This window comes from Crocodylus porosus, unplaced genomic scaffold (genome assembly GCF_001723895.1).
Source record: "Crocodylus porosus isolate Cpor-Errol unplaced genomic scaffold, CroPor_comp1, whole genome shotgun sequence".
In the NCBI taxonomy this organism is placed as follows: domain Eukaryota; kingdom Metazoa; phylum Chordata; order Crocodylia; family Crocodylidae; genus Crocodylus; species Crocodylus porosus.
The window spans coordinates 13,480,935-13,503,983 of NW_017728951.1; the positions used below are offsets into that span (position 1 = coordinate 13,480,935).

General features: G+C 42.4%; 1 protein-coding gene across 1 annotated transcript in view; it reads left to right on the plus strand.

Annotated features, from left to right (window-relative positions):
- Positions 1-23,049, plus strand: part of EIF3A (eukaryotic translation initiation factor 3 subunit A) — a 38,061-nt gene that overhangs the window by 9,540 nt on the left and 5,472 nt on the right. Inside the window, exons 4-20 of the mRNA XM_019555731.1 lie at positions 5,203-5,366; positions 5,699-5,898; positions 6,925-7,133; positions 7,852-8,023; positions 8,320-8,424; positions 9,694-9,792; positions 10,470-10,586; positions 11,275-11,460; positions 14,026-14,373; positions 14,919-15,023; positions 16,081-16,194; positions 16,439-16,561; positions 17,536-17,689; positions 18,273-18,457; positions 20,716-20,764; positions 20,795-20,807; positions 22,828-23,049. Coding sequence (XP_019411276.1) covers positions 5,203-5,366; positions 5,699-5,898; positions 6,925-7,133; positions 7,852-8,023; positions 8,320-8,424; positions 9,694-9,792; positions 10,470-10,586; positions 11,275-11,460; positions 14,026-14,373; positions 14,919-15,023; positions 16,081-16,194; positions 16,439-16,561; positions 17,536-17,689; positions 18,273-18,457; positions 20,716-20,764; positions 20,795-20,807; positions 22,828-23,049 — 2,565 coding nt within the window. The remainder of the gene's footprint in view (positions 1-5,202; positions 5,367-5,698; positions 5,899-6,924; positions 7,134-7,851; positions 8,024-8,319; positions 8,425-9,693; positions 9,793-10,469; positions 10,587-11,274; positions 11,461-14,025; positions 14,374-14,918; positions 15,024-16,080; positions 16,195-16,438; positions 16,562-17,535; positions 17,690-18,272; positions 18,458-20,715; positions 20,765-20,794; positions 20,808-22,827) is intronic.

Consider the following 23,049-nt stretch of genomic DNA (forward strand, 5'->3'; position numbering starts at 1 on the left):
CCTATGTATTTTAAAAAGGACTTGTTATCTTTGATCCTGGTTGCTAGTCCTAGTTCTGCCTTAGCCTTCCTAACAGCCCCCCTACAGTCTCGAGTAATGGAGGTATAATAATCCTTGGTGATGGCCCCTCCCTTCCACTGGGTGTATGCCTCCTTTTTAGCCTTTAGACGTTCCTGAATGCCTTTGGTGAGCCATGGGGGCCTTTGAGCACTTGTGCCCCCTTTGACTCGCATTGGGACTGTCACCCTTTGGGCTCGGAGGATCATTTCCTTAAGGAACGACCACTTGTCTTGGGCTCCCAACTCCCCTACCCTCTGGGACCTCAGTGCCTCCCGACTAATCTCCTTAACTCATTGAAATCGGCCTTCTTGAAGTTAAGGGGTGCTGCCGTGCTGCAGGCCTTTGACAGCCTGCACTGGATTCCAGTAGGTGATGATCGCTATCACCCAGGTGGTCAAGAGCCCACAGTCCCCTCACCAGGTCGTCAGCTGTGGCCAGGACCAGGTCTAGCAAGGCATTTCCTCTGGGGGGCTGTGCACCTCCTGGGTTAGGTGGAGGTCCTGTATCTTTGCTAGGAACCTATGTGAGGACTCCTCCCAGCAGATGTCCAGGTAGTTTAGGTCACCCATGACGACCACGTCCCTTGAGCTAACTGCCTCTGCAAGCTGACCTTTGTTCCCCATTCTATCCTGCCTGAACAGTGTGTAGCCCTTGATGTTTACCACTCAATCGTGGGTTGAATCCCACCAGCTTTCAGTGAGCCCCACTATGTCCAGGTTTGTGTTTAGCTAGCAGGAGGGCAAGTTTCTCCTGCTGTTCCCCATCCTACGAGCATTAGCGTAAAGGCATTTAAGGCCTCCTATAGGTGCATGCATCTTCCTCCTGATCCCAAGACTATTTGGACCCCTGTTACTTACCTGGGTACTTACTGTGCTTGTCACCTGTCTTGGCTGGGAGGTGTCCTCATGACCCCCTGTGGCCCCATCCCCTGGCGAAGTTAGTTTAAAGCATGCTGCATGAGATCAGCCAACCTAGAAGAGTAGACATGCTTGCCTTTAGGGGAGAGGTGAAACCCATCCCACCTGAGCATGCCCCCTGAGTGAAAATGCGGGTTTTTCTCAAGGAACCCAAGGCCTGTCTCGTAGCACCAACTCTGAAACCGCTGGTTGACCACTCAGATGCAGGCCTTATGGCGCCATCCGCATCTACTTACTGGGAGAATACCACCTGCGCCCAGTCTCCTTGAGCTTGGCCCCAAGGGCCTCGTAGTCCTTCGTGATGTGGTCTGGACTGCCCCCCGTTGCATCATTTGTTCCCATGTGGATTAGGACCATGGGGTACTGGTGAATGAGGGTTGAATGAGGTCCGGGATCATGCTTGTAACATCCTGAATTCGAGCCCCAGGCAGGCAGCAGACCATGTCATGGGGTTGGGTTGGCAGATGGGACCCTCTGTTCCCCTCAGGATTGAGTCTCCGACGATGAGGACTCGGCGTTTCTTCCTTCTGGTGTTCTGTCATTGCTCAGACTATGCCATGCCTAGAGTGGCACCATTGACCCTGGAGGCATCCACTTTGACCTTCTCCAAGGCTGCCAAGGCCTTGAATCTGTTCCCCAGCTGTACCTGGGGAGCTGCCACTACACTAGCCTGAGCAGCCCTGGTTCTGGTGGTCACCTTCTGCCATTCATCTTCTATGCGTCTTTCCCGCAAGGTCTGTCTGCTGGAAGACTGATCCTGCAGAGAATGGAAACAGGTGTCAATTTTATCCACTGCAGCCCTGATCCCTTGTAGTATGCTCACCTCAGCCCGGAGCTCCTTCACCTGCTCCTCCAGGACCCGAAGTCGGATACAAAAGGGACAGGCAAGGTAGCCTCCAAACCCCTCCCCCACCCGCGGCCTCTGTGTCCCCTCCAGGCAGCCCCCACAGACAGGGGGGTGGGCGTCGACCCCACCATGGGCTCCGTCTGGGTGGAGGCCTCAGAAAAGCCCAAGGTAGGTGGCATCACCAGGGCGGGGTCCCCAGCGGCTGCCCTCTGCATCCTTACCACCAGGACATGGTCCCTAGTAGCTGCTCCCTCTGTTCTTACCATGTCCATGGACCTGTAAGTCTTCCTCTCTTGCTGGAGACTCCTTCCCGGCTACTGCTACAGGCCTGCTTTGCATGAGCACCGGTGCAAACGTGGCACGTCCTTACAGAGCGCACGGCTTGGGAGCACAGCTCCCTGCCAGCTCAGTTAAGAGGGATCGGGGGGACTTCCCTTCCGGATCCTTTGCAGCTGCGCTGGCTTCCCTGCCCCACTTACCTTTTGAGGGTCTGCCGTTGTTGCCTCTGCTGCTGCTGGTGAGTACAGGGGGCACACATGCACCCACTTCAGACTCAAGCCCCAACCCCAAGAATTGAATTGGGAGACCAAATAAAAGCTCCAAATTGATACAAAGCATCCAAAATTGATTCAGAAAAGCTTTGGAAAAGATTCGAGTGATTCGGAGATTTGGCCATAGACTAAGCAGGCAGCTGACAGCTGCCTCCAGCTGGGAAGTCTTTTGGGGGAACGGGGAGGGATTGGGGCTGGGGGAGGAACAAGCTGTCCAGCCGGAGTGCAGGGGCACGTTAGTGTGGGAGTGGGTGGGGTGCAGGCACAGCAGTGCTGGGAGTGGGGGCTCTGCCCTCCTGCTTCTTGTCCAGCTGGGGCGGTGGGGGGACGGGATGCTGGCATGGCTCACTCCAGGTGGAAGGGGGCAAGCGGCAGCAGGGAAGAGCCCCTGGTCCCAGTGATGATGCGGGTGAGGCAGCCCTGGGAGCAGGGGCTGTGCTGTGCTGCCACCCGGAGTGAGCCGTGCCTGCATCGCACCCCCCCCGCTATGCCAGCTGGGGAAGTGGCAGCAGAGTGGCTCGCCTGCGCTGGGGCAGAGGCAGGCACAGCTGGAGGAGCCACGAGAGAAGCCCCCATAGCTGCCTGGCCCAGCCTCCTGGCACTTAAAAAAACCCCAAAAACCCAAAATACCCCATATTCACCGGCTCTGGCAGCAGGGGTTGGGGCCTCTGGGTGCTTGTGACAGAGTTCTGCGGGGTAGTGGGGGGCAGCAGGGATTCCCCCCCCTCGCCCGCCTGGCACCTGCACGGCAGCTGCCCCATGCCAGAGGTGCAGTGCGACTCGGCAGGGTGCTTCGCAGTGTCTAGGAGCTGGGGTGGCTCTACATGTCAGCTGGAGCCCAGCACTGCTCGGCCCCAGTGGTCCCGGCTCCCAGACAATGTGCAGCACCCTGTGCAGCCATGCTGCACCCATGTCATGGGGCAGCTGCTGCGCAGGTGCCAGGCGGGGGTGTGATTCCTGCTGCCCCATGCTGCGTGGGTTGGTGGGGGGGTGGCTCTGCCAGAAGTGCCCAGAGGCCTCAATCGCTGCTTCTGCTGCCAGTGAGTGCAGGGTTTTTTTTTCTTTTTTTTTTTTAAATGCCGGGAGGCTGGGGCTAGTCGGGGGATGTGGCTGGGCAGGGCAGCCACTGGGGGCTGCTTCTGTGGTTCTCCCCGGCCAATCCAAATCACCGAATCGGCATCAAATCTTCCACAGCCAATTTGGCTGAAATGATTCAGGACAGTGATCTGAATCTCAGAATTGAATCGCTGTCCTCTGAATTGGAATCCAAATCAAATGCTTCCCTATTTGCACAAGCCTAATAATTATAGGCAACTGCTGCTTAGTGCTCTTAATTGGTTCCTGAAAAACCGAGCGTTAAGCAAAATGAGCATTAAATGAAACCTCAAGTATTTGACAACCCAAGATGGTGACCACAGTTGTTTTTAATGACCCAAGATGGCACCCATGAGCGTTATAACGAAACTGAGTGCTAAGTGAAATCAGGTATCAATTTAAAATAAGCATTATTGCGAAATAGCAGTCAGTGAAACAGTGTTAAACGGGGGTTGCCTATACTGTATACGTGTGAGAGGCTCTAGAACAGCTCTGCTGTAGGAGTAGTGGGGGCAAGAACCCTAAATATGCATACCGTGGAGCTTAGTCAGTGTTTGAAAACAATTACATGATAGCAAGGGCCTGGACTCTGATGCAAGAGATCCCTGTCCCTCCCAGTCCTACATTTCTGTGTAAGGGGGAATCTAATTCAAGTAATCTAAACATTAAACTGCTTGACCATACTGTCTCATTTTATCTCTGACACTAGGGTTTCTTAGGGTGAGAACTTTTATTGGATGAACTGTGTGTTTGGGATAGAGTTATACAAGTTTTTACCCAATCAAGAATGTCTTGGATTTTATAGTTTGGTTAACTCTATCCCAACTATACAAATTCTATTTTATCATAAACACTTGTGTTCAGTAATGCTGGTTATGGAATTTGCCAGGTAGGCAGCATAGTTGCTTAATTTTGATTTACATACAGGTATTTTTTCGCATTTTTATAATTGTTTTAATAATCCTGAAATTAAATACATTTATCTTGTATTCTCACAACTTATTTGCATTTCTGTTTTTAGTATGCTTAAAGGTGGGTAAGCAGATAGTAAAATTGTCACTGTGTATCTTTTAGACTTTTTTGGAATGTACCTTTTCGTATTGCGTAGAGTTATGGGTAAAGCTGATGACCTGTTGTGGAAATTGTTGAATTTGGTTTATTCTGTTCCTTAAGCAACATCACAGTATACATTTTTATGTTGTCTACATGTCAGTAGATATTAAAATTATTAAAAAGACTTGAGGCAGTCCTGAAGCTGCTGGTCCCTCTAGTAGTATTGCGGGCAAGTCAAGGAAGAAATATGTACCAGTAAAAGAATACCAAATACCAGATATTTGAATGTAGTGTAGGATCAGTCTATTCCTGTCTTGTTGGGAGCAGGTAGTAATTTGTAGATGAGAACCTCAAAGGGTCTACTTCTGCCTAGTGCTGTGAGGGACGACAAAAAACCAAGGAAACCTGGGTCTTCCTGACTGCTAGGCAGACTTCTAACTTAGTTTTGTAGGGTGTACCCTAAAATTAATCTAGGTTTGAATCTGAACCCGCATAGAATTATTTTTTCAAGTTTTCATGATGGTCAACCTTTTAGGACAATGTGGAAAAGGTTATAACCACATTTTTGGTAGCTGTTCAGGTTCTTTTGGCTTTTTTTGTAGATTCTTGTAAGAGAGGAAGTGAGATGAGAAGATAGGAATTGTGAAAACTAACATTGCTTTTTTATTCTTGATTGTAGTGTTCTCTTAAGTGCTGTAAGTGGGGAAGACACTCAAGATCGTACTGATCGCCTGCTTTTGACACCTTGGGTTAAATTTCTATGGGAATCATACAGACAGTGTTTGGACCTTCTTCGAAACAATTCTAGAGTGGAACGCCTCTACCATGATATTGCACAACAAGGTAAAATGATAGGGTGAAATATAAATTATGATGAGACTGAGGCCGTGGACAGGTGTTTGTACCTAGTGGTAAGAATTTATGTGAGATTCCTACTGCTAGAAGACAGCCCAGGAGCTGGGGCATGCATGAATGCATTCCAGACCACCTGGCTGGAGAGCTACACAGGCAAAATCCCTGGCAGCTCACCTCTGCATGGGCTATTGGAGACCTGGGTTACTAATCAAGGTTGTTTGAACAACTTGACTTTTATGTTCTAATGCAGTTTGAGTCAGTGGGTAGATTAAAAATCCTTATTCAATACCACTCACCTTGTACATCATTTATTTTCACAGCTTTTAAGTTCTGCTTGCAGTACACTCGTAAGGCCGAGTTCCGTAAACTCTGTGATAACCTGAGAATGCATCTAGGGCAGATCCAACGCCATCATAACCAAAGTACAGCAATCAACCTCAATAATCCGGAGAGCCAGTCTATGCACCTGGAAACGAGGCTGGTACAACTGGACAGTGCTATTAGCATGGAACTATGGCAGGTATATATCAGGACTTTGTATTTGTATGTAGACCCATGATTCCAAAGTCTTTAGAAGCTTCAGTGCCAAACTGGCATGAATTTATTCCATTGTGCATACTCTAAGGATAACTTTTTGATAGATAGATAGATAGATAGATATAGATACAGAGATATAGATTTAAATGTTATTATCTTGAATCTATATGTATATATCCATATTGAGTATCAAATATCTAGTGTTCTTAATGTTGTATAGAAGCAGCAACTTAAAACAAGCTACTACCAGTAATAATTTTTTCTTTATGAGCACTGGTTTGATGACAGAAATGGGTGAGAAATCAAAAGAGGTAATCCTCTCACCTTCAAAGATTTACATTTTCCATAGCTACAGATCACTTTATACGCACTCAGTAGGGACCTTAATCTATGATGGAGGTCCCTTTTTGTACTTCTGTGTAAGGCCCAGAAGTGTGATTATTTAGAGCCTTTGCTAACATGTGACAGTAAAACTACTCCAAGAGGCTTATTTCTTTAGTGCTGTCAAGGGAAAACAGTTCCAAATGTAAGGGTTTTTACTTTGTCTTAATGCCATTTCCAAATGTTGTGAGTCTTCAGTTGTTTCCTTTTTAGGGGTTCATAGGTCCTTTTATAGTATGGTGAATCTAAGTAATTTCTGAGAGTGCTTTAAACTTTCTTGAGATGTTGTTTACACATCTGATGGGTGTCCTGGTTTTGTGTAGAGATAGTGAAAGTCAGCTAGTAGAACTGGTCAGAAGAATTTTAAAATTGTTGGGGTTTCATGCCGGGTCAGGGAGCAACAAATTTCCCAAACATCAAAATGGTCCAAAATTGATTTTTTTGCCCACCTTTAGGAAACAAATGTATAGGATTTGTAGTTAGTTCAGTGTGGGTGGTAGAGTTGCATATGCACAACTTTAATTACCAGCTATGTATTGGAATTAATGATTTGGCGAATGCAAATTTATAACTTTTTTATTTGTTTGCAATAACTTATTTAAAAAAAATCATTCTTTTTTTTTTTTAGGAAGCTTTCAAGGCAGTGGAGGATATTCATGGGCTCTTTTCTCTGTCTAAGAAACCACCCAAACCCCAGTTAATGGCAAACTACTATCACAAAGTTTCAACTGTTTTCTGGAAATCTGGAAATGCTCTCTTCCATGCATCCACACTTCATCGACTTTATCATTTGTCAAGAGAAATGAGAAAGAATCTCACACAAGAGGAGATGCAAAGGTGGGGAAAGATGCTTAGTCTGATTCCTAGCTCCTTATTTTAAACACTTGAGCAAAAATCAATTAAATCAAGTCTGAAAAGAAGTAGATGGAATATGTGTTTGAGAGAGGGTTGGCATCAGATGTAAGCAACCTTTATTAAAGGAGTAAGTACTGACTGCCTCGAACAACTTGCGTAAGGAGGACGTTTAACAAAGATTATAAATTCAGAGAGCAGCGGGACTTCCTGAATTCTGTTTCTGCTGATTGCGAATCTGAGTAAGTCCCTAAGTGTCTGCAGCCATTTCTAGATCACAAACTTACCGTGCCTAGCAGTGGTGACTTCAGAAATTACCCCACTGGTCTTCATGCCTGGTTCCCGTGCCTTCCAGTCAGTGAGGAGTGTTATTGTGCAATGCCAATGGTGAATTGTTTTGCAAAATTAGACTAAAATGGTTCCAGCTACATGCCTATTATTTGGGTATTGTATAGCATTTTGGTATTTAAAGAGGAGTGTTACATAAATTCTCATGTACTGAATGCCAATACTGAAGTGCCAAGGTGTTTTGTTTTCTGCTGTTGCTTTTATTTTGACGTGGAATAGTTTTGAAAGAATAAATAATTTGCTTCTTTGTTCTTGCATTGATTGGGTGCTTCTGTCTCCAATTTGAATTTATTAGAAACTTAGTAATTAATGATTCTTTCACTGTTGATGGTTTCTGATCATGTTTCATTAACAGGATGTCTACCAGAGTCCTTCTGGCCACACTGTCAATCCCTATAACTCCTGAGCGAACAGATATTGCTCGTCTTCTGGATATGGACGGCATTATTGTTGAAAAACAGCGACGTCTGGCAACATTGCTGGGCCTCCAGGCCCCACCTACACGTGTCAGTCTTATTAATGATATGGTAAGTAAAAGTGTTTGGTGGAAGGGGTTAACTAAATTTATATTTTGTCTCTAAAGCAGCTGTCATAGGATGCGGAACAACAGTTTGCAATGTAGTATGTTAAAGCTTTTTCGTTTGATCCTCTATTTGTAAATGGAAATTGTTCCATAAATCATAAACACTTTAATTAAACATTATATTGAGGCAAGTATGTTACTTATTTTACTTCCTAGCTACAAAGCTGCTGGATATAAAGTCAAATTGATCAAAGAAGTATTTATCTTGAGAAAATATTTTTTTGATTTTGTTGGTTCCAGGTAAGGTTCAACGTGGTGCAATATGTAGTCCCAGAAGTGAAGGAACTTTACAATTGGCTTGAAGTAGAATTCCACCCCCTAAAGCTGTGTACCCGTGTAACCAAGGTAAGTCCTGTAGCTGCATATGGAGAATCACTAGTTTGTGTAGTTGGTTCATATAAATATTAATTTGTTATAAAAGTCATCTGGTTTATCATTGGTCAGGGTTATGGATGTCACTTGGCCATGTCCATTATTGCATACTGTTATACGAGCACATCACTGTAAATGATGCATCAAGTAGTCTTTAAAAGCAATTTTAACCTCTCAGCTCCCTCAACACTTGTAATTATATATTTTTTTTAATTATCTGAACACTGAAATTTGCTCCAGCATGGGAAATTTTTGGTGGTGAAAGTGACCTTGGGGGGAGGTAGTTGATTGAACTGTTGGTGACTCTCTTTCTTGCCATCATAAAGAGATTCTGAATTTCAACTCTGGGGGAGAGGGAAAGTCTGAAACAGCTGTTTGTGTCTGGCACAGAATGGCTAAGGACAGAAATTACATATAAACTGGTATAGGTGATTGGAAACTGGTTCATATCTGTGACACAACAGAATTTTGGTGCCCGAAGACTACTTCCAGAGTGGGCAAAACCAGTTCAAAATAAACCTGGGTGGATGTAGTATCGGACTTAACTGATTTAGGTTAAATTGGTTTATTGAACTTCTCTTCCAGATCCCTTTCAGATTCAATTAAACTCACAGTTCTCCAGCATCCCAGGATGCTTTGCACCTCCCCTGCAAACCCTCTTTGCAGGTTGGCAGGCTAGACTTGGCTTAAGCTGTCTGCTCCAGCCAAGCATGCTGTAGCCTGTTCCGCCCTGCCCCCGCTTCTGGCCTGAGCTACTACAGGCATGTTGCGGCATTTCTGGAATAAAAATGAATGTCTGTTCATTTGCGTATCAGTTCAGTCTGTGGAGCTTGAACTAACTTGCAAAGACGAATTTGGCTTTTTGACTGTACTTATCCTAAGAGTCAACACATGCTTAGTAAGCAGAATTTGTCTAATTTTCACAAATCCTGGAGCACAGAATGGTTTTTCTCTGTTTCTGTGAGAACAAAGATATTTGATAGGCTAACAAATAACACAAGAAAAGTTAGCAGTGTGATTAAGGTAGTCAGTCAGTCACTTTTGTGCAAAACCTATTGAGTGCCTATTATATAAAAAACAGCAGTGAACTTTTGAAAAGACTCTTAGTACAGAATCTTTGATAGGTACACCTTACTTCATGAGTTGTAAAATTGAGCTTATTCTGGAGTGTCATTTGTTTCACTTTGTCAAGCTGAATGGTTTTTTTGGACCCTTAGATAAAATAATCTGGGTATTATGCAGGTCCTGAACTGGGTGAAAGATCAAGCTGAAAAGGAACCTGAACTGCAGCTCTATGTCCCACATCTGCAAAACAACACCATTCTTCGACTCCTGCAGCAGGTATGGCCAAACAGAGAGCATGCTCACAGTGCTGTATAGTTTAGGGAAAGCTTTGGATCGGTGTTTAACTAAAAGTTTTGATGTCCAAGGAAAAATTTTTCTTTGAATATTTAATATGACATTGGGGGAGAGTTTTCCAGCATACATGCTTCCTACCTCCATATGTTTTGTTTTGGATTAAATTATTAGGCACAACTCTAGCATGTCTTATTAATAGTGGCTGCATAGTATGGTATGTATTTTGTATAGGCTTTTTATTTCTTTATCTTTGAAGTCTTATCATATCTGTTTGTTTCTAGTAGGCTTCTTTCTTTGTCTTGTTTTGCCAAATGCACATTTCATTGACCTGCCCTCTTCGCAAGTGGTGAGCAGTGTTATTTCTGATGTGCTAAACAAACAGTTGAAGGCTAATTAACAGCATTGCTACATATAGCTACTGTTGTCAGTCTCCTTCAGACAAATAGTATAGGATCATGTGACCTTCCTGAATAAAGTTTGAATAAAGTCCAGGAAGAAAATCTTAAAGGAACTTAGATAAAATGTAAATTCATCTCATCTTGATGATCTGTTACCTACCTATCTTTTATTAGGCTAGCTTTACAACATGTGCAGCAATTTTAATATATTATATTTCCATTTTTAATGGGCAAGAGACTAAATGTTCTTTTTTTGTGCAGGTGGCCCAAATTTATCAAACCATCGATTTTTCTCGTCTGGCTACCCTTGTTCCCTTTGTCGATGCTTTCCAGCTGGAACGTGCTATTGTAGATGCAGCCAGACACTGTGACTTGCAAGTAAGTGTTATAAATACCCTCCTGTAAAAGCATGTATTAATAGTTTTCCTTGTGCTGAACAAGCTGTGGGGCTGGATGAAAGCTAGCTAGCTTGATGATCCACTTAGATAAGACAGGCTTGATGCTGGTGGACTGGAAAGAAGTAATCATTGTAAGTGGTGCAAGTGATGTCAATCAATTGATTTAAAAAAATAAATAAAAAAATATTTGCTTACCTAGAGTAACAGAGGAGTGCACTTCATAAATAAAAAACATTTATGCCACTGGAACCTGGGCAGGGGCAATGTTCTCTTGCTGCAGGGGTAGGGAGCTCCCTGTACAGGGAGAGTTTCCTGCCCAGCCCAGAGCTGGCTGGGACCTGCAGCTCAGAGAAACAATTCTGCACCTCCTCCAGGAGACGGCTCTCCTGGCCCTGTGCTCCCTGTCAGCCCCTGGGCTAGCACCCAGAGGGAGCCTAGAGCTCCCCCTAGCTGCTGCAGGGGGCCAGTGCAGGGGCAGGAACAGACTGCTGCCAGGAGCAGCAATTCTGCTCCCAAATGGATGCGTATGTAGATGCCTGCCCAAGGTGGGTTTACTTTGAAGTAATTTACTCTGGAGTAAACCCATTCAGCAATATTTGCACGTGTAGATGTGCACAGTGATGTCCTATTCACCTTCTTAATCATGGGGTTCTTTAATTTACATAAAGGTTCGCCTTGATCATACCTCTCGAAAATTGAGTTTTGGATCAGATTTGAACTATTCTACTCGAGAAGATGCTCCACTTGGTCCTCAGCTGCAAAGCATGCCTTCTGAGCAAATTAGAAATCAGCTCACCGCTATGTCTTCTGCTCTTGCTAAGGCTCTTGAAGTTATTAAACCCCCTCACTTGTTGGTAAGTATTTTTAAACTTGGAAAACTTCAACAAATATTGTTAATTCATGAACAAAATAGTGTAATGCATACCTGATATCCTTGTACAACCTCTGTACAGCTGTTTCTTGCCAAATCAAATGCACATTTCATTGACTTGCTTTCAGAATAGTGATGAGCAGTGTTATTTCTGATGTGCTAAAAAAACTATTGGAGGTTAATTAGCAACATGACTATATGTAGTTATTGCTGCCAGTCCCCTTCAGACAAATCAGCTGATCAAGTTCAATATGTACAGATTTAATGTAGAAGTACAGGTTTCCCTCGCTTTATGAGAGTTCTGCCTGTGTGAATTTGCTCTTATGTGATGACCCTTTTTATAGCAAAAATTTGTTATATGCAAGATAAATTCACTCTCATGCAATCGGCGTGGTGGAAGCCCGCAGAGAGCTGCATTGTGGGAGTGATGTACAGTGTACAGCTGTACAGTGCATTGTAGAGTGATGTGCACCAAAATATAGTCTGCATTGTGGATCTGTGCTCCTCACTCGTTGTCTGACATGTATTTCTGTTGTTGCCATCTCCATTATGATAGTGCCCTGTGCTTGTGTGCACTGTCTGCTGTTGGTGAGTACCAAAATTGTCTTGTAAAAGCGGTAGAAATGGGTCTGGGGGTCAGTACAGTCGAGATCTTTCAACATATCTCTATTTGTTACATTGTAAAGTGGATTCCCTGTATGCAAATTTGAGTTATGCACTGTTTTCTAGGAACGCATGTACAGCATAAAGCAAAGGAAACCTGTAATGTGATTATTCGTGGGAAAAGCTAAATGTATTTTATGCAACTGAGACAGTGAAAGAATGCTGTCTCCACCCCTGTAATTGCACTAGATTTTCTGGGTTAGCCCGATATAATTGTTTTGGAGCTGTGAGTACTTCCTCAGCATTAGCTTTCCTATGACACATTAGGCAGTCTATAAGTAGTTACATTAAAGAAGCTCTGCTAGGTTTTGATTAGTCAAAATTTTGACTGTGTTCTTTTTTTCTTTTTTAGTACTGTGTTGCTCTGTCTCTTCCTCCTGTTCCTTAGCAGCTACTCTTACATTCCTTAGCACTGTGGCATTTGTTTTTAATAGTTATAATGAGTGATATTTGAATACTTTTGAATTGATTGAAAACATAAGAAACTAAGAGTGTAGTATTTTAAAACATAAGGAAGGTGTCAGCCTGACTTCCAGCAATGCCCTCTCCATCTTGCAGCATGAGAGAAGCTAGCAATTCCCAAATGCAGCCAGTCAGTTCTTGTGTGGTCACATTATTAAAGACTCTGTCAGTGTGTGCATGAGGGACAGAATTAAGATTTCCAGGGAGAGATTTGTCAGGGGTTTTTTTGTGAAGAAAAAAATCATTTTTCTGAATTTTTGCACGTATTGTATCAGATTGCTCTTCGGAATTGTCATTGTGACAGACGTGGAATGCAGTCTCGCAACAGAACCTAGAAACTGTGAGCTAAAGCTTTTGCTGCCTAAAAATTGGCTTCCTTCCTCCTCCCCTTGGGGATGGTGACTATTAGTTGAATTTCAGCTTCTACCTGTGATATCACGTCTTTCCAGGTTCTCCAAAGTTTTTCATACAAAAAAGTGGCGAGTCAAAACCCGATATTGCCGATATTCTTGCTTTTGAGTTAGTGTTTACTGGTCAAAAAGAAGTAAATGGCAAATGTACTTTTGCTTTGCAGTAATGTTTTGAGAAGGGATGGCTCTTGGAATGTAAAGTATTAATACGTACTGTCCTAGCAATGTGCTGCCTTCAGAGTTTGTGTTCAGTAGAGTCCTTTTATCTATGCTGTTTCATCTGCATGTAACTGCAAAACGTTAAAGATGGCTGCTTGCATATTTAAGTACTAGTAGTGGTTGCATAGTAACCTTTTCATAGCTTTCTCAGGATTGGTTCCAAAGCTTAGTTGAGTCAATAGGGGTCTCCCTAGCTATTCCAATGGGTATCTAATTATGTATGCCATCTGTAACTTCCAAGTTCTTATGTTATGACTTGCTACGCAGACCCAGTCATGCACAGCGAAAGTTAAAATAATGATAGTGGTATTTAATATATTTCATTTTTAACAATCTTAGGAAAAGTTGCCAGTTTCTCGTCAAGTATTTTTCCTGTAGGTAAAAAGTCAATTGAAAAAAAGGACTAATAATCTAATTTGTTACTGGCACCTGATAGATCCTGGTTGAAATGTTTAGTGTTATTGTACAAATAGTTTCAATATGATGCGTGGCAACATCACGTTCCAATTCACTATGTAAAATACATATTGTGAAGTTACCCAGAACTTATGTTCGCTGAGCATACTCTTCAGCATTTAGTTTAAAACATTTCTATCTAACATTTGTAATGTTTTTAAAACAACGTAATTTTGTTATGATATTTGGCTAATGGGTTGTGGACAATTTTCTTTAAAGGACCTTAGAGCCTAATCTTGAAGTCTTGGTTTCAGTGTTTTAACTTTTTCATGACTGATCCCTTTTAAAGAGATGCTTGCTGTCTCTTGTTCTTAACTCATCCATTCATTTTCATTTAGCAAGAGAAGGAGGAGCAACATCAGATGGCTGTTAATGCTTACTTAAAAAATTCAAGGAAAGAGCATCAACGTATCCTTGCTCGTCGTCAAACTATAGAAGAGAGAAAGGAGCGTCTTGAAAGTCTAAATATTCAGCGTGAAAAAGAAGAGCTGGAGCAACGTGAAGCTGAACTACAAAAAGTTCGTAAAGCTGAGGAAGAAAGGCTGCGCCAGGAGGCAAAGGAGAGAGAAAAGGAGCGTATTCTGCAGGAGCATGAACAAATCAAAAAGAAAACTGTTAGAGAACGGTTGGAACAGATCAAGAAGACTGAACTGGGAGCCAAGGCATTCAAAGATATTGATATTGAAGTAAGCAATTCTTTGGCGTATCAAATTTTTCTAGGTGCTTGAACAACTGACTTTCATGTTCTCCATCTGCTTTGTTCTCTCATTGCTATATGCAAGAAAATCATTTTCCCATTTAAAAATGAGACTGCATTTGGGCGATTTTAAATATCTGATTTTGCTCAACCTCTGGAGTAAAACTGAACACTGAGCTTGACTAGAAGCTGTGTTCTAGTAGGAATGAAGGGCATTTTTTGAGAGGAGTCTGACGACTTCCTCTGTCTAGCTGTTTACGTAGCAAAAAAGACTTGACATCGACATCCAGGTCCTTTGTGTGATGTCTGGGCTCTGTCTTAAAATTCAGATTAGTGTCCATTAGATGCCTTTAAAAGTAACATACAGGTTGTACAATAGACACTCACAGAAGCCTAAAATGTTTCCATTATCAGCCAGTTTGAAGACTAAGTGATAAACTGCAGAAAAGTTAAAGTAAATAGAGGAAGCTGCATTCATGCTAGGAAACCAGCATTTGCTTTCTGTTCTGTTAATTATCTTTATCTGGTTTGTAGGATCTTGAAGAATTGGACCCTGACTTCATTATGGCTAAACAGGTTGAACAGCTGGAGAAGGAAAAGAAAGAACTCCAAGAACGTCTGAAGAATCAGGAGAAGAAGGTATAGAGCAATGGTTCTCAATCTTTTTAGACTCGAGGCACCCCTCCAAAAATGTTAAAAATAAATATTGTGCATATTATAATACTATAGTATGCATATTGGAATTCATTTATTTTAAAGTAATTGGAGGCAGTTGATTAAATAATAATATTCACACCAGAGCACAGCACAGCTTCTGCAGAGCCAGGTCTGGAAATAGCTCTGGCAGGAGTGTGAAACCCTGCATAATGACTCCTCGAAATGGAGGTGTATCGAACTGTTTTGCCTAATGGAAGCGGCATCTGTCTCCAGGCTGCTGCCACCTCGGGGTGAAACTGCCCTACATGCTTCCTTTTTCAGGAGGCACATCAGAGCTGAATCAAGAAGAGCTTCAGCAGAAACATGCCTGTCTGCATAATGTACTTCTTTCTGCTGCAGCTGCTTCTCAGGTTATGTCTGATGTGCCTCCTGAAAAGAAGTGCACAGGGCTGGAATTATGGCACCCTATTTGAGAACCAGTGGTACAGAGTGGTGAGAGGCATGGCTTGTCTCCACAGAAACGTATACAGTTATAATTACCTGTTGTAAACTCTGTTTATATTTGCTTGTGTACTCAGTTATATTGGTTTTAATACAGTTATCTGTTTGCCTTGCCCCTGTGCATTCACTGGGGCAAATTATAAACCGATAAAAGCAGGCTTATATTGATTTACTGTCCACATACAAATGTGCACTGACACTTCGGCGCATATTGTATCAGCACCAATGGAAGGAAAATTGACATAATTGGCGGTTGGCTTTTTTTGGCTGATGTGACTGATAACATTGCTGATAAATGCCGTGTGCGTGCGCGCAACCGCAGCATGGGAGTGGATCTGGGGTAAGCGCTGCCCAGGCAGGGCTTGGGACAGAGCTGTGAAAGGCTGGTCCGGGATGCGGGGGAGTGGGTCCTGCTGCTCTGTGCACCCCTGGAGAAGCAAATCTGTGAAGTACAAATATTTTTAGCATACCAGGTTTGGTGCTGCTTTACATAAGATAGGTTAAAATTACATACATATTTATATATTTCTCTATTTAGATTGACTATTTTGAACGAGCAAAACGCTTAGAAGAAATTCCTCTAATAAAGAGTGCCTATGAAGAACAAAGGGTTCATGATATGGAGCTGTGGGAGCAGCAGGAAGAAGAAAGGGTAAGGAGTTTTCATTTCAAATGGCAGAATCATTTAATAATTTGTATAAGAGCTGTATTTGTTGGCTTGTATGATGTGGAGGTTTTCAGCTTCTTACGGGTGGACAGCAATACCCTTTTGCCTCAGCCGAGGTGGAGAGAATAGGCAGCTATCTGATGATATGCTGTCTTCAGTGATGGTTTATGCGTATTGAAAAAAAAGTAATAAAGTTTTTTATCATCGTTTACTACTTGTATTTTTACAGATCACCACTCTGCAGCTGGAACGTGAGAAAGCCCTTGAGCATAAGAACAGACTATCAAGGATGCTGGAAGATAGAGACTTATTTGTAGATAGGCTCAAGACAGCACGGCGATCAATTTATGAGGTGAACAAGATCCTCTGTGCTTGTTGTAAAAATGCTTCCATGAAGTACTAGACTTGATTTGTATCCTTACTGTTCCTCGTGAAAAGGATGAATGAGTTAGTGTATGCAGCTGGGGGGGAAAAAAGTAGTTTTAGTTTATGCTACTAATAGACAAAATTGGTGCTTGGCTCTCTTTCTGACTGTCCAGAAGAGTTTCATCATGAAGTTTCAGGGGATAATCCAAATTTAGTGTGTTAAACCTTTAAAAGAAAAAGATGGCTGCCACAATGTAACATTAAAGCAGAACAGTTTTATAATTCAAGGGAGTTATCATATCCCAAAGCCTTTGTCTACATTTCATTATCTTTCATTGCAGGTTATGTTAAGAGTAGGGCTGGAAGGAGAGATGTCCACAAAACTATCTGGAAGATGGACCCATATCCCTTCCTAAGCACCATCACTGACATGGTGATACAGTCATTTAGCAGGCGAAGTAAGCATTAAAAGCTGTATTTTAGCTCTTAATGCAGTATGGAGCTGGAGATGAGGGAGCCAGAACCATGTGACTAGTTAGTTCTTTTGGGCCACAAATAATACACAGGCTATAATTCAGAATCACAAAACTTCTTGGGGTAATATTGAAAATCTCTGTACTCTGAAGAACTGGCTTTATGTGATTTTTGTGGCAGTAAATGTAATTCCTTCAAGATGAGCAGCAATCAAACCACTATCTGATTCTTCTCATATGTAGGAGTTGTGTTGCTTCATTTCTAATTTGCAGAAATGAATTACTGGCTTGTAAAATGGCTAGTAGATAGGAAAAAAGGATGACTGTAGCAAAACATGTTGACACAGTCGTGTATTATCAGTGTGAAGTCAAGAAGTTACAACATGTTTGTGTGTCTGGCATCTGATGAAGTCAGTAACCTCAGCAACTCTGAAGCTACGAGAAGTTAAGGACTGTTGGTTTTACTCCTGCTCTTCATGTGTTTTAGGAAAAATTGAAACAGTTCCAAGACAGGTTAGCAGAAGAAAGGCATACTCGTTTGGAGGAACGCAAAAAACAACGCAAAGAGGAGAGGCGGATTACCTATTACAGAGAAAAAGAGGAAGAAGAGGAGAGACTGCGAGAGGAGCAGATGCTTAAAGGTAAAGTTAAGACACTTGGATTGAATGAACAGAATAGAATTGTATCTCTCTTTGAACCACCGCGAAAACTTAGTGTCAGTTTTAGATTGCCCTATTCTATCATGTTGGAGACAGTTTCTCTCTGAGTAGGAAGGTTCATTATTCCTTATCAGCCATTGCATTTTGTGAACTGAACTGTGCAGCCAACCAACCTTCTGGCAGTATCTCTATGTTCGCACACAGTGAAAAACAGAGACAGGTGTGTGAAGGGCGAGTGGGTGAGCTGAGGCATGTGGATGAATGGTGCGTGGTGAAAGAACATGAAAAAATGGGATTTAGAGAGCCTTTGCCTTTGGGTTTTAAATTTGAGTTCTGGCAGTCATTTTGTACATAAGCCATTATGTTTTTCTTTTACTTGAGAGTTACTTGGTTACAAAAGAGGAATGCCATTGTTCATAAACCCTAAAATGCTTACCTTGGCTTTTGGGTGTGAAGAGGAGATTGAATCCTCTCTTCCTTCCGTTCTAAACAATTAGAGAGGACTTGCTTTATTGTGTATTTAAACTTTCTTGAAAGAAAAATGTTTTACACATTCTTGTTGCAGAGCGTGAAGAGAAGGAACGTATTGAACGTGAGAAACGTGAGCAAGAACAGCGTGAATACCAGGAGCGGGTCAGAAAACTAGAAGAAGTGGAGAGGAAAAAACGTCAAAGAGAACTCGAGATTGAAGAGAGAGAGCGTCGCAGAGAGGAGGAGAGAAGGGGTCTTGATGATCCATTTTCAAGAAAGGTAACGGTTCTGGTTTGTTTACAGATTGGTTACTTTTTCCTCTGCTAAAGGTTTGTCAGAAGTGGAAAATATAGCTCAGTTGTGTTAATGAAAGCAGTGCAGAGATATATCTCCAAAGGGGAGAAATTAAAATATTTTGTTAATGGTTGGAGATCAGCTATTTTCAGTTCACTCAGTGGAGGCCTCAGGAAACTACTGTTATGCCAGAGCACCAAGATTTTTGAAGACTGTAAGGGTAGAAGGGATATAGATTTTCTTTTGGTCAGCGTGTATTTTGTGAAGTGCCTTTCTGAAATAAAACCATAATGACATAAGATGAAGTTGTGAAGCACAAGAGCTCTTAAAGGAAAGTGAAAATATAATCCCAGGGTGAGAGCAGAAGTAGGAGGAAGGAGGGTGAGCCAAAAGACTCAGTGGCAGCTGCAGCAGGAGAGCAACAGAGAGAGGGAGGTGTGCCTGAACAGGGAGTTCAAGTAATGGTAACTTGTTAACTATCCAGGGGTTGGATGTGGGCTGCCAGTTGGACAGCTCTTGCATTGTCTTCTACAGCTCATACAGAACTTCTATTCATTAATAACTGAAATGCTCTTTTCAAGAATAGTTAGAAATTATATGCCTTTATTTGATAGAGGGAGGAGTGTTCATCTCTCAAAAAACAGACTAAAGCTCAAGATGACACCTGCATCTAATATAATTGTACAAATACATGTTGGTGTAAATTGAGGTGCTAGATACTCAGAAATATTTTAGAGGCTCTTCACAATGTTGCAGTGTTTAAAAGTTCTAGTCATGGGCATGTACTATGCTAGGTCTGGACAGACACAAAAAAGTGAGAGATGTCCCCTGCCTCAGAAACTCTATAATCAAGGTATTGGGTAAGAGCTCAGACTGAGAAGAGTGTAAGGAAACAGTGAGACGTGTTGTGGTAGAGAAGACCAGAGCTTAAGGTGTTACGTAGAAAGAATCTGCAAGGTTTAGACATAGCCCGATTGTGAGGAATAGATGATCGTCCAAATTGAGGATTATGTTGACATTATGGGCCTGAGTGAACTTGTGGATCCAGGGTTTTGAGAGTTCATTTGGGGCCATGTTGAACTGGAGGCAAGACATCTGTGAGATCTGGGGGATAGGCTAAGATTTCAGTTTGGACAGAAGGAAGTAGGTGTGAAATAGTGGGGTAGGGCTATATAAACTCAGCATTAAGATGGTAATGGAATACATAGAGGTAAATTAAGGTCATCTATAGGGCAATGGTATGGGACAATGAAATATGGGATATTGCCTGCTGGGGGCGCCCCCCCCCCCCCCCCCGGCTGCATGCAGGACACCACTGGTAGTAAGCTAAGGAGTCAATGGCTGTCTTAATCACCTTTTGTTCTTTACTTCACAGGTATTAACAGTCCACTTTGTAATGGGATTCCATTCATGAACCTAACTTATTAGGGCAATTTTGGTGTCTGCTAGGGCCAGTCCAGGACATATGGTCATCCTAGTCATCTCCCTGTTTAAAAAAAAAAAGTTTTGTATCTAGAGTACTTTGAGACATTTGTCCTGTAAGGTTTTGTTTATTAGAAGGTCATGTCATGAAATTAATAAATAATACTTTGACCAGGCTAAGATCGATATCATTGGATGCCTGCTGCCATGTATGGTAGTAATGTAAAATGTCTTTGACTTAAGTATTGGTACATTAGGATTAAAATCTAACTGCCAGTTTTTAATGCTACAGAATTGATCCTGTACTCATTGGATCTAATAAACGTTTTAATTTGTTAGCCTCTAGGTATCCAAAAACACTGGGTACAGTGCCTTGCACATTGGGGCCCCGTTTTTTGTTGGTTCTTAAGCTTTCTCACAACAAGCAAGATAACAATCGGGTAGGGCTACTGTTTAGCTCAGCCAACTTCATATTAGTCTGCTGTCCTGTAGAGTGTAACACTTGAATACTTGATGCCATGGCATGGGGTTAAGTGAATAAGCTGTGTCTAGAAATTGTGTGCACAACTCTGTATTTTAGAGTTACCAAAGAGGATGCTACTAAGTTGCAGCAAGGAAGTTGAGGTTTGATATTAGGAAAAACTCACTAGCAGGGTTACCCAGAGAGGTTGTGGAATCTCTAACCTTGGAGGTTTTTAAGACTTGGCTGGGATGATCTAGTTGGGGTTGGTCCTGCTTTGAGTGGGGGGTTCGACTAGATGACCTCCTGAGTCCCTTCTCACCCTAATTTTCTCTTCTCATTTATTTTGGTGTACATATAGGAGTCATCTCGCTGGGGAGACAGAGATGGTGAAAGCTGCTGGAGAAGAGGTGCTGAGCCAGAATCGGAGTGGAGAAGAGGACCACCAGAAAGGTATTTATAGAGAAATTGAGCACAATGTGGTTTGGGCCCAGCTTGTAGACATTTTTACCATTGCTGTTTTCCAAGTTGCCTTCGCCACAAATATAGATCTATCTAGCATTTGCACCTTTAGAAGGTGCCTCCAGGGATTTTTTAAAATCCTTTGTGAAGATTCTAAAATTAGAGAAAAGGTGTGAGAAGCATAGATTTGGGAGGGGGGCAGAACATGATGAGATATATAAGGTAACAGACAACTCAGTTGTATGATTTCTCATGCATTCTTTTTCTGGTAACTGAAGATGCATAAATTTCAAGGCTTAGTTAAACCATTTTAATTGTATCCAGTTGATACCAGCAAACATCTAGTATATTGACAGCTGATAAAAAGATTTTTCATTTCCTAAAAATCAAGTTTGTTCACAGCTGTTTTCACTTGCATGATATGCTGCAGAACTAAAAAAGTGGGGAAGATAGTGACTAGATAAAGACTTTGTTGAAGAATTTTTCTTTAGGAAATTGAAAGATGTCAGGAAAACCCCAACAAAACCCTTGTGGGAGCAGAATTCAGCGTTTTGCAAGCGATTTAAGTTCAGGATGGCTGAAAGGAGGGCTGAAAATATATGCTCCAAACCGAAAGAAAGATGGAAAAAAAAGGCCACTTTGATCAAAAATGATGAGAAGACGTGATGGGGAGAATTTAATGGCAGGATGTTTTGAAGCTGCTTATTTTTTCATGTCCAAATATTTAGGATGTTTGAACATGTTCACTGGTAGCTGAAATTTTCAACGGGGCTGCTTAAAGGGAGAAATAATAGGAGCTACTATGCATCTAACAATTCAAACTTTTGCTTTCCTTTTTCATGGTGTCACAATGAATCAAATCCTATCATATCAAAATAGCCTTTGAAAACTTACATGAGGCTATTGAATATTATCTTGACTACTTCTTAGTTTGACCCAACAGAGAAATTAGTAATCTAATTTTAGTAGTCAGAGATGATGGACATAATTCTGGATTTTTTTATGCACCTGACGTCTCACTGACTTTAGTGAGAGTTTGGATGTCCAACTGGGGATTACCGTCTGTTTTTATAAACTATCACAATCCATGAGAAACTGAAACCCAGGTATCTCCTTGTCCCAGGGCTCCAAAAACATATACACACTATTTGCATCTTTATGACAACTTATCATTTGTTCCTGACCACTGACTGGTGAAGAAACTGCTTTTGGAAAATCAGTTTTCTTTCCATTATAGGAAAACTATTTGTTGTCAAATCTGTGGGTTATTACCTGCATGTATAAGTAAAATAGGAGCTATGTTGATCATATTAAGTACTGGTGTGAGCATAGAATTACAATACACAGGCCACGTGTTAATTTTCTAAATTTTTAGGGGCTCTGCGGGCCGGATAGAATGGCCTGGCAGCCACATCTAGCCCCTGAGGCACGTTTTGCCCACCTCTAAACTAGATGTTAGTCTGCAGCTTTTCTGGATTGCCATGTGTGGTGGTATCAGGAGCCATGCTTTAAGAGGAATACACTTAGATACCAGTTCCTTTCCTGCTCTTAGATTCTCACAAACCAGCCTGGAAGTAGGCAGTAATTCAAGTCAGAGCTGTTCTTATCTTTGTAGTGCTGGAGTTCACCAGCAGGGGAGCTGCTTGAGACCTGCTCCAGGGGCCAGGCCTGTGGACAGGTGATGCCTTCTGCCTCCTTACCATAGTCATAAGGCTACTTGAACTTGAAAATAGTGATGGCATTGGGTTGGCAAATACCTTTACAGCCCCAATCTGAAAGCAGTTTGCTGAAAATACCATTACTTGAACAGAGGTGTGCTGGTTGTAGCTGTGTTGGTTTAAGGATGTAGGCAGACAGGGTTCTTTGGGTGAATCTGGTATCTTTTGTTAGACCAACTAAAGTAGTTTGAAAAATACTTCTTTGCAAGCTTTCGGGTACAACACCCTTCTTCTCACTCTAACGCATACATTTTTTCCTCCATGTAAACTCACTCTTTCTGTGTGGTTAATAGGGACTGGCGTCGGGGAGAAGCACGAGATGATGAAAGGCCCTTCCGACGAGGAGATGATCCAATTAGACGTGGGGGTGCTGATGAAAATGAGCGTCCTCCTGCAGAAACAACTGATGAGATGGGCCCCAGGCGTGAAGTGGATGAGGACAGGGGCCCCAGGCGGGGCTTGGATGAGGACAGGGGCCCCAGGCGGGGCTTGGATGAGGACAGGGGCCCCAGGCG